We start from the raw sequence: 11,013 nt of genomic DNA on the forward strand, positions 1-11,013 counted from the left end.
TATGGAGGATCGAACTCAGGACCTTGTGCTTCCAAGACAGGCGGTGGGACCACGGAGCTAAATCCCCGGCTCTCCCGTCTCCACTTAAGCACTAGTTCTTTTCCTCAGTCCATGCGCGCCCAATATTGTATCACTGAATCCCGTCTTTGCTTTACTTCATCCCTTAGCAGCAGTTGGTGCTACTGCACCTTTAACGCCCTCTTCAGAGATCCTGCTAGTTCTTGGAGCCCTGTGTTTCCTTCTCTGCACCTTGTGTCGCTCAGGTACTGCTCTTCTTCAGTCATTTCCAACACTGTCAGCGCTACCCCGGGTGTCACCCCTCTGACCTCACCTGCACCTGCGACATCAGGAACAAACTCCCTAGTCCCCAAAACAGCTCTCTTGTGTACCGTGCTGCAGGCAGCAGAAGCTTGGGAGAAGTTTCCAGCAAAGCCACAGACACCTCCGCCAGGAAGCCGTGTTGCAGATCCGCCGCAGATCCCTCTGCAGCATCTGCACATTGACCTTGAGGAGCTGGTTTACCCTCCTGAGCTGCAGACAGTACAGGACGGTCTGTGCAGAAGCTGCACTGCGGTCCCTTTGCGGAAGGGTTCTGTGGCTCTCTGTGTGACACAGCGGCAGTTCGAGCCCTGTCTCCCCATACCGCTTGCTAAATACAGTTGCCACCTCCAGTCTGCTCCCTGAAAAGGATTCACATGTACTTTGGAGAAATAGCTTTTCCTCTTCTATACTCACGTCCCAGCCTAATGCTTCACGCACCACATGGGACACACACTTCTGTCTCCCTCCAGCTCGGAGCCGCCCAGAAGGAAACGCTACATTTTACATTTCAAAGCTCGTCATAAGCTCATTGTGCATATTATTTAATTAATTCTGGTTAAATAAGCACATGGAAAAAAGTGTGGATTTTGCTGTAAAGTATAAGAGATATAATATTTAAACCTTCTTTGTAAGAATTCAAATGTATAATTTCTGGGTTTAATGTACAGAAAGCATGTTAAACAAATTGATACTTAATAGTGTTTTTTGACAAGCCATGGCTAAACATTTTCATATTTTAAAGTCTGAAGGGTTTTACATTATTCCTATTGGTAGTATTTTGGATCAGTAGCTATACATGAGCTGTGATTTTTTAACTGTATTTCATTTTTTCTAAAATTTGAATCTTTCGCACAGGCTTCTGTGTTGCCACCGTGGGCATTGCAGTGTTGATACGAGTTCTGACCACATTCCTTATGGTGTGTTTTGCTGGATTTAACCTAAAGGAAAAGCTATTCATTTCTTTTGCGTGGCTTCCGAAGGCGACAGTCCAGGTAATGACAGACAGGATAGTTTACCATTTGAACTACTATGTCTGTGTGATACTTCCAAATATTGAATAAAAAGGCTTATTTAAATTATGACAATAAGTAATTGCAGCTGGACTTATAAAGCGTTACATGAATCTACTCTAAAAGTTTTATCCTGAGGCCAGGAGAGGTGGTGCACACCTGTGGTCCCCAACCACTTGGGAGGCTGAGGCAGGAGGGTTAGGATTTGAGGTCACCTTGGCAACTAAGACCCTGTTTCAAAATTATAAAAGTACCAAAAAATAAAATAAAGGTGTGGAGAGTGTGTTCAGTGGTGAAATGTTGCCTAGCCTGAGGTAGGCCCTGGGTTCTATCCCAAACCCACCTCTCAAAATGAAAAACTTTTAGTTTGGGTATATTGTTTAAATTACAGCTCTTTCTTGAGTTCATTCCTGGCATGGGGTCCTCCTTGCAGCGGTCCTCCCTGCGCCACCTGGAGCCCTTGTGGCTCCTCCCCAAGTCCTTTGGAATCTTAACAGCTTTACCCAAGAGAACAAGGCATTTCATCAACGCTATCACAAAGACACTAGCTACTCTCCTAAAACCAGAGAGAAAATCACGTCTGTTCTTTGCTAAAATAGGTACAACATGGTGAAAGTAGGAAAGTGTTACAATAGTTAAGTTCTTATGGAAACTCAAGAGCGAGCTGTAATTTAATCAATATACCAAATAAATGCAGCGGCCCATTTAAATACCTTTCATCACCAGAATAAAACTAGAAATCCTGGAAACCCTACACAAGTAGAGAGCAGTAGCAACAGAAGAGGCTCATTTGAACTTTTATCAGTTGGAGCTCTTTAAATTACCTGAAGAAAGAGATGTGAACTCTTTATTTCAGTGTCTTCCAGGTCGGGAGTGGTGGCATTTGCTTATAATCCCAGCACTTGGGAGGCTGAGGCAGGAGAGTCACTACAAATTCGAAGCCTGCCTGCCTAAGCTACATAGTGAGTTCAAGGCCAGCCTGAGGTACACAGTGAGACCCTGTCAAAAAAAAAAAAAATGCAAACTTTCAGTATCTTCCAAAAGAGAGTACCACAGAAATGGCATGGCCATCCTAAAGTTTGGGAGTACTTCGTGTCGGCATGAGTGAGAATCAATTACTGTTGACCGAAGTATACACAATCAAGAAAAGATTTATCCAAAAAAAACCTCGGAAAATGCATCCCAGTCCCAGTAGTCCTTCTTCAGCCACAGGTTCACTTCCTGTGGCTTCTGTCACCCATGTCTGGTCATGACCCAGTCATACTAAGTGGAAAATTCCGGAAGGGAAGGGTTTGTTAGTTCTACACTGTGTGTGGTTTCCATAGCAGGATGAAACCTTGCCCTGTCCCACTCCATCCTGCGGCGTCCCATGGGGACTCGAACCATGTCCGCACTGCCCGCACCCGGCCTGTGAGGCAGAGCTGTGCTCCCATCCTTACTTACACAACAGTGGCCCGGAGTGCAGAGCTGGTGATGCCTGCAGATTTCATTAGCCTAAGTGGAGACCTGTGTGCTTCCTGTAGGTTAAAAGGTGAAAGTTCTTAGCTTCAGAAGGAAGAAGCATGTGTCCATAGGGCTTAGCGCTGTGTGTTCCATGTAGGCACTGGGAATTTTGGGACACACCCCAGGATAAGGGGAACCATTGGATTGATTTTCTAGATTGCTAGTTGCTATTAATTATTCACAGTTAGCCGGCACTCCCAAGAAATGACTCAATCTTTTGACCCAAAAACTTGTGTACTCTAATGAGCAAGTAACAAAGAGAGCACTTTAGAGACTGGTGCTTTGGATGTTGATTGTGCTTTTGTTAGAATATTTGTTCATTAAATTAGAACTGTATAATTATAACTTGTGGCAAATGTATCCCTAATAGTACTATATATTTTGGGATTACTTACATCAAGTAAGACTTCACTGTCGTCTTTCTCCAATTAATTTGCAGTGGATTGATGCATGCACACGTTTATTTTAATACAGTGAAAATCAGATGTCTTCATTTAGGAGTCTTTGAAAGATGTGTGTGTTCTGTGATGATACTCCAGATTGGATGCAGTATGGACTTGGGCTTTAAGCCCAGAGTTTTCTTTTTTTCCACGAGCCTGGGATAGATTGACTAACACTATTGATAGTAACTTCAGTAGGTAAATATCAAAATAGTAACTGTGTGGAAGGTGTGTTTCTAAAAGCTGTTGTTCAGAGATGCCAGCCTCCGGCCATGAGAGCGGTATTTTCGTATGTGGACACTTGATGGAGGCTGTGCCCGGCACTGTGTGCCGTGAGAGGTGATGCTCCCTCAGGTCCCCTGGGGAATTGGTTTCAGAGCCCTCCTCCACCCCATCCACCCACACCCTGTAAGTCATCTCCAGACTACTCACAAAGCCCACTACACTGTAAATACTGTGTGAGCAGTCATCACATCCCTGGGGAAGACCGGCAGGAAAACGTCTGTGCTTTTGGTGCAGCTGCAATTTATTTTTGATAGTTTCAGTCGGTAGTTGGTTAAATTTATAGATGCAAAGCAGGAACAGGCAGAGCTGAACATAGGATTTTCTGTTTTCTGCTGTGGATACTGCACAAGAAGCAGTACTCATATAGATAATTTTCTTTCTGTATTAGTAGATTTTAAAGTTCTTTTCCACCATCTATATGGTGTGAGAGATCTATTTTACATCACAGTACAGTACACATACCAATCCCCAAACGTCCGTGCAGCACACTCATGTAGAGACCTGGGAGAGAAACGCCCTGCAGTGTCACATGTGACGCTCTCGCCTTTCCATCAGGCCGGCGGGGGCCTTCCAGGGCCGAGCTCTGCAGGTGCCCCGCATCCTGAAATCACCCTCAGCCACGCACGTCCATTCCTCCTCGAGGTGGGGGGGCCCCCCGAGGGCTCGCGCCCCCTAGTGGCCAGAACTGAGATGTACAGCGCCGTCTAGTGGCTCGGAAAATGTTAAATTCTGTGGACCACAGGGTGACCAGCGGCAGGCCCTCAGCTCTCTAGAGGGAGAAGGGACTGGATGTTTACGGGCAGCTGCCAACCCCTGCCGTGCTGTCTGATGCACAGTGCTTTTCCTTCTGCTTCACCACCTATAGAACAACACATTCGTTTAAAATTTCATTAGAATCCAATAAATGTTCTGCCTCTCTCCTGTACTGCGTATTGAACCCAGGGCTTTCTCACTGAGCTGCATTCTCCACTCTTTTTTAATTTTGCTTATTTTTGAGACAAGTTCTTACCAAGTTACTGGGGCTGGGCTTCAATTTGCAATCCTCCTGCCTCAGTCTCAGAGTGCTGGGATTGTGGGCGTGCACCATGCCTGGCTCTTTTTCTTTTCTTTTCTTTTTGTACTGGTGATCAAACTCAGGACCTTGCACTTGCGAGGCAGGTGGTGGAAGCACTGAGCCAAATCCCCACCCCCGGCTCTTTTTCTTAATTCCAAATTGTTTGTTTTTGTACCGAGGATTGAACTCAAGACGTTGTGCTTTCGAGGCATGTGGTGGTACCACTGAGCTAAATCCCCAGCCCTTAATTCCAATTTTTTAAAGACAAAAAAACGATACAACCAGTAATGTTCATCTTTACTCAGGAGAATTTTAGTATGTAGAACATCATGCTCCCTGTGCGCTGGATTAACTCTCAGTCCGTATTTTCCTTGCATTCTGAGGTGTATGTGTCTGACATTTCAGTACCCTACAGGTAGGTACATGTGCCTCATCAGTTTGTCCCGTACAAGGGCAGGGAGAATTTGTAGGCGATCAAAGCCTACTGCAGTAAAATTGGAAAGAAGACTAATATAGCTTTCTTAGTTGGGCAAAAGAATAAGCAGATTATTTTTACAAATGTGTGCTTATCTTGTTTCCAACTTGAGGCTGCAATAGGGTCGGTGGCTTTGGACACAGCACGGTCACACGGAGAGGAGCAGTTGGAACATTACGGAATGGACGTGTTGACAGTGGCCTTTTTGGCCATTCTGCTCACGGCCCCCATGGGAAGCCTGCTTATTGGTTTGCTGGGCCCCAGGTTTCTCCAGAAGCTTGAACGTCAAGACGAAGATGAAGTTCCACAAGAGACTTCTGTGCGGCTTTAGAGGTGAGAAGAGAAAAATGCTGAACATAACGATTAGAAAGCTATCACCAGTGGTGAATTCTAGCAAGATGAATTTTGAACTGTGTAATGTTTAAGTCTGAAATATAACAGAACCGAACGTATGGCTATTTACACAGCAGTTTGAGCCCCTGCCCTTAGCACATGGGTGGTTGTGTAGTCTATGTCTGATCTCTCTGCCTTCTTTTCTTTCTTTTCCCCAGCTCCTCTTTATTTTATATCTTTACCCTTCAACGCCTAGGGATCCATTTTTTGAATCCTCATAACAATGGAATATAATGAAATGTGCTCTTTTCAAATTCTTGTTCCTTGAATTTTTCTAAGAAATGAATTTCATGCTAACATTCAGAAACTTTCAGTGTTCGCATAAGTGGGTTGGTTTGCATAAGGGCATTATCTACAACTCAGACTTAACAAAGGAAAGACCAGTTTCAGTCTCTTCAGCTGCCGATAGCTTGCTTGCACTTACTGTTCATGTTCGCTGTCGATTTCGCTGTCGATTTCGCTGTCGATTTCGCTGTCATTTTTGCAGCCTCGGTCTGAGCCTCCATGACTGTTGAGTACTGGCTTTTCAGCTTCTTCCATGATCTCTGAAAACATAAGCCAGTGACTGCTAAGTCTTAGTAGGGATTTACTTAACGCTAGACAGTATTGAGTCCAGATTTAAGATGACTCTTTGGGGCTCACTGCTTGAAGCCTTGCTTTTATCACCACATTTAAAGTAAAGCTTTTGAAACCATTTCACAGTTATAGTTCTGTATGACTCATTTGTGTAGGAATGTGTAACAGGTGGAAAATGCTTCAGCCACTTGAGGAACAAGTGGCATCACATTTTTTTCAGCTGATTAACTCAAACTAAATCTGGCCGAGCCCCCTGAGCTGGTGAGAAGGCTGAAACTTCAGTAGGATGTGCCCTTCAGCTTCCGTACAGGGACCCCGGGCACTTAAATCTCCACGATTCCATTGCTTCCCGTGCAGGCCACTGCACTCCTTGCAGCGGTCCTCCCTGCACCACCTGGACCCCTCGTCGCTCCTCCCCAAGTCCTTGGGACTCTAACAGTTTTTCCTAAGAGAACAAGACATTTTATCAACCCTATTACAAAGACGCTAGCTACTCTCCTAAAACCAGAGAGAAAATCACATCTGTTCTTTGCTAAAATAGGTACAACATGGTGAAAGTAGGAAAGTGTTACAATAGTTAAGTTTTTATGGAAACTCAAGAAAGAGCTGTAATTTAATCAGACTTTGGGCTAAGTCAGCTTTCCATTGCTGTCATGGCAAACCCAGGACAATCGACTTGTAAGGAGGAAATTATTTTGGCCCGTGATTCGTCCATGTCAGTTGGTCCCCTTACTTTTGGGCCCGGGCAGGGCATTACATCATAGCATGCCATGTACGGTGAAACAAAGCTGCTGACCTCATGGCCAGGGACTGAAAGGTAAGGAAAGGGACCGGGTCCCCAGGCCCCTTCAGGGAACACCACAAGGACCCAGCTTCCCCCGACCAGGCTCTACTTCTTGAGATGCCACAAGCTGGAGCCTGAGGCTGCAGTGCATGCGCTTGGGGCGGGGGGTCATTTAATAACCAAAGCAGCCAGGCCTTTCACAGTGGAGAAAGCGCTCCTGGGGGACGAGATCACGTCAGATAAAACACTGAGGAGAGAGGAACACACTGTTCAGAAGTAAAAGTTGTTTTGAGGAAAATGCAGGCTGGGGATTTAGCAGTGGCATTGCGCCTACCTCACCAGTGCAAGGTCTCTAGTTTGGCTGGGGAGGCGGGGAGGTGCAGGTTGCCTTCTGAAGAAGTTTGGGCTCGCTCCCAAAATAGTTGTTTTCCATGTACTGTTTTGAAACCAGGGGATTCCTCGAGAGGTGCTTGACAGACACCTGTGGGACCCACCTTCGGCCTCGACAGCTCTACCTTATGAAACTTGGAACCTAGACTTAATGAGCACAAAATAAAAAGATTTTACATGGTAACAGGTACCCAAGTGTTTCCTTCCTACAAGATGCCTGTCTTTTATTTCAGTCCACATCCCACGTGCACAAGGACCCTGCACAGGGATGGGGCGAGGTCCTTCTCACCTGAGTCCTGGATTCAAGGTTCCCTGGATCCCTCTCCTGAGTCGACGGCGGGGTGGGGGGTGGGCGCGGTCATGGGCCCGGTACCCAAAAAGCAGGAGGAGCTGATCACTACGGCTGAGCTGGTGCAGAAGCCACAGGAGTCACAGGTAGGTGGGGCCCAGGTCCCCTGGACTGGGGCAGGGTCTGGAAGCACTGAGGCTTCGGGCAGCACACGGCAGGCAGGGGAATCCCTGGGCCCAGGAGGGTGGGTGCTGCCGGCCCGGAGGCAGAGGGCCGAGGCCTGGGGCTGTGGGTCAGCCCAGAGATTGGTGCTGGGTGCCTGGGGAGGCCGGGGCCTGAGCAACACTGCTGCACATCCCAGAATCAGGGGCCCGCACCCCCAACTCACTCTGCGGAGTGCGCACCTGCCAACAGGACTTCAGGACACCCTTCCTGTCCCTACTAATGACATTGCTTACAAACGTACCCAGGTGTTGGTGGTGGGCTCCTAAATCCCAGCCCTCTGCAAAGCTGAGGCAGGAGGATCCAAAATTAGAGCCCAGTCTGAGCACTTTAGCGCCTTAGTGAGACCCTGCTTTGCAAGGTGGAGGGGACGGAGATAACTGTGTGGAGGCCTAAAGCCTGGCTGTAGTTCTTTTATAGGTTGGGACGCTGACATCCAGGGCTCGAGCCTTTCCTCGCCTGCTCTCTCTGTCTTCTCCACCCAGCACGTGGCAGGGCGGGGCGGAGAGGTGTTCACAGGATGGGAACCTCAGCTGAGGCAAGGCAAAACACCTCCCGAGGCCTGGTGACCCCGCGTGCAGGGACCGGCACCCGGCTTTCGGGCCCTGACCTGGGAGGCCTGGTCTGAGTCACCCCACTGCAGGTCCTGCCACTGAGATGAGCCGTCCCGAGGGCCCGGCCATCAGCATGTGGGGGCTGGAGGGTTATCTGCAGCAGTCGGAAATCAGGGTGGGAGAGAAAAGGGATGGCGACTCTGTAAAATTGGTGCTGACTTCAGGGACAAGGAAACGGCAGCCATATTACAGTGGAACAGAGAAGACAGGCGTTCAGGAGTTAGGATGAAGCCGAACGTGGTGGTACAGGCCTGTAATCCCAGCCCTCTAGGAGGCTGAAACAGGAGGATCTCAAGCGGGACAGTCCCCCACCCCAGGATACTTAGCAAGACATTGTCTGAAAATCAAAAATGGTAAAAGAGGAATACAGCTCAATGTGAAGGCCTAGGGTTCAAAGCCCAGTTTTCCTCCCAGTACCAAAGAGGAAAAAAAAGAGAATTGGGTTTAATGATGGCCACACGTTGATAATAAATGACAAGTTGTTATGGTTGGGGTCTGGATGTCCCCAAAGCCTCATGCAGTCAAAGTTGGCCTTTTTCAGAGGTGGCTGGATCCAGGGTGTGTGGAGCTGGGATGGATTCCTGGTGCAGTGCTAGGATCAAGGGCGCTGGGATTAAGGGTGTGAATGCCACTGCCCTACGTAGCCTGGCTGAGGTATAAGGACAGGAAGGATGTGGTCCTCCCTTGTGGCTTTGCTGTTTTATTCCTGCCATGGACTGTTTCTCCTCTGCAATGGCAGCCTTTACTAGGAGCCAACCAACTATGAACTGAAACCTCTTCAAACTGTGAGCTAAATAAACCTTTCCTCCTTGCACTTTGAGTGTTGGGTGTTTTCTCTCACCAATGAGAGAAAAGTGACTTAAGCGGAATTTATAAATCTTTCATTAAATTTTACTTTTTCCATTCAACACACAGGTATAGCTTGAGATCTTTTGTAGGTTCATAGCTGCTTTGTGCCTCCCAGTTAGTGTGGCCGAGACTGTGGTTGGGGTGTGTTTTCCTCTCTAGAACTATGGGAAAAGTGTGTCACCTGCAGAAAGCCTGGGCACAGGGTGATGGCAGCTGTCTGCATGGCTGTGCTCTGAGCACACTCGGGGGTGTCTGCTGGCTTGGGCCGTGCGTGGGGCCTATAGCGGGGGAAGCGCGAGCTTACTCCACATGAATTAAGAGAGGATGGGTGCGGAGCCCTGTGTACAGCCTGGAACCATTTCTTTCTCACCGCTGTGGTGCTGACCCTCTGCCTTCCAGCCCAGCTGTGAGTGTTTCTGTGTCATGCTTACATTCTCCCTCTCAAGCCTGTCTGGTGTGGTGGCCCTTGTGGTCGGAGAGGCCACGTGTCACGCTCCACAGAAGGGAGGGTGAGGACAGTAACCAGAGGGGAGCAGAGCCCAGCCGGCTGTCAGGCACGGGGTGTCCTCAGAGATGCCCACCCCAAGCCTCTGCGCCTGTGCCCCCCACTCCAGCCCGGACCCTGCCTCTCCCTCCCCAGTGGCTCCTGGCTTCCTTCCCCTCTCAGCCGCTTCCTGCATCTCCCAAAGGCTCCCCCAGGACGCCGTCCCCTTCCCTGAGCCAGTGTGTGTTTTCTGAGGTCTCAGCTGTGCTAGTCCTCTGCAGTGGATGTGCTGTGCACTGCATCTGCTTCTGATTTGCTGTCCTGTGGGTGAGAGCTGGGTGAGAAAGTGATGCTTGGACTATTTCATAATTGCTGCTGTGTCACCCAGCCTGTCGCAGAGGTTGGCCTGGTACCCCAGGCCTGCAATCCTGGCAGTAAGGGAGTCTGAGGCAGGAGGATCACGAGTTCAAGCCCAGTCTAGGCAACTTAGGAAGACCTTGTTGCAAAAGAAAAATAAACAAATGTAGACGGTTGGGCAGGAAGCTCAGTGCCAATTCCCAGGATCCATCCTTAGTCCCACACAGACCAAATCCCATTCATGCAGCCGGGGGCTCATGTTCAACCTTGGTCACCACCAGACTGTTCTGGCTGGGAAATGTGTCCGAGCGGAGTGGCTGGGAAGGGCTGCCAGGGTGTCCCAGACCGATGTCCACTTGTGGGTGACTTTGGTGGCCAGCACGGCCTGTCCTGGTGCCCCTGGAAGTGGCAGACATCCGTGCGCCCTGTGCCCTGTGGCCTGGAGCACTGGATATTGAATCCCTCTGCAGGTGACGGCTCTGTGCACTTTCCACAGACAGGGACATGGCTGACCCGACGGAACAGTACAGGATGGACCACGGGAGGAGAGGGCTGGCCGTCATCTTCACCCAGGAGCACTTCTGGCAGCTGATGCTGCCGGAGAGGAGGGGCACGAACGCCGACAGGGACAATCTGGCTCGCAGGTAGCAGCTGTGTCTGTGTCGATCACAGCCTGCTGAGCTCACAGACCAGGGCCCCCAGGACTGCGGTCCTCAGCTCACACAAGGCCGGCTCCCCGGTCCCCAGTGCAGCAGGGCGAGCCCCACGTCCCGAGCTCTCAGCCGCTGCCCTCCCTGTTCATTCCGCTTCTCGCTGTCGCTCACGCACCTGTGTGGCCGTGGGCCGTGTCTAAATGGAACTGGCTTCCACCGGGGCCAGATCCTTTCTTACCGAGGAGGATCGACTGTTGTCATATTTTTTCTTTTCTCCTAAGGAAAAGTAGATTTAGGGGTCATAAGTATGGGTC

The 11,013-nt window shown here is 49.2% G+C and overlaps 1 protein-coding gene across 6 annotated transcripts in view; it reads left to right on the top strand.

Annotated features, from left to right (window-relative positions):
* Positions 1-10,617, top strand: part of Slc9b2 (solute carrier family 9 member B2) — a 50,162-nt gene extending 39,545 nt beyond the window's left edge. For 4 of the 6 annotated variants that reach the window (XM_033756245.1, XM_033756244.1, XM_033756242.1 and 1 more), the window contains 3 exons: positions 1,177-1,313; positions 5,201-5,421; positions 7,293-7,369. In XM_033756245.1, coding sequence (XP_033612136.1) covers positions 1,177-1,313; positions 5,201-5,419 — 356 coding nt within the window. In that variant the 3' untranslated portion in view covers positions 5,420-5,421; positions 7,293-7,369. Of the gene's footprint in view, positions 1-1,176; positions 1,314-5,200; positions 5,422-7,292; positions 7,553-10,542 lie in introns of those variants that run through there. The other 2 variants (XM_033756246.1, XM_033756247.1) reach the window with 2 other exon arrangements.
* Positions 10,618-11,013: the final 396 nt, after the last annotated feature.

This window comes from Fukomys damarensis, unplaced genomic scaffold, assembly GCF_012274545.1.
Source record: "Fukomys damarensis isolate Sample0158 unplaced genomic scaffold, DMR_v1.0_HiC HiC_scaffold_25, whole genome shotgun sequence".
NCBI lineage: Eukaryota > Metazoa > Chordata > Mammalia > Rodentia > Bathyergidae > Fukomys > Fukomys damarensis.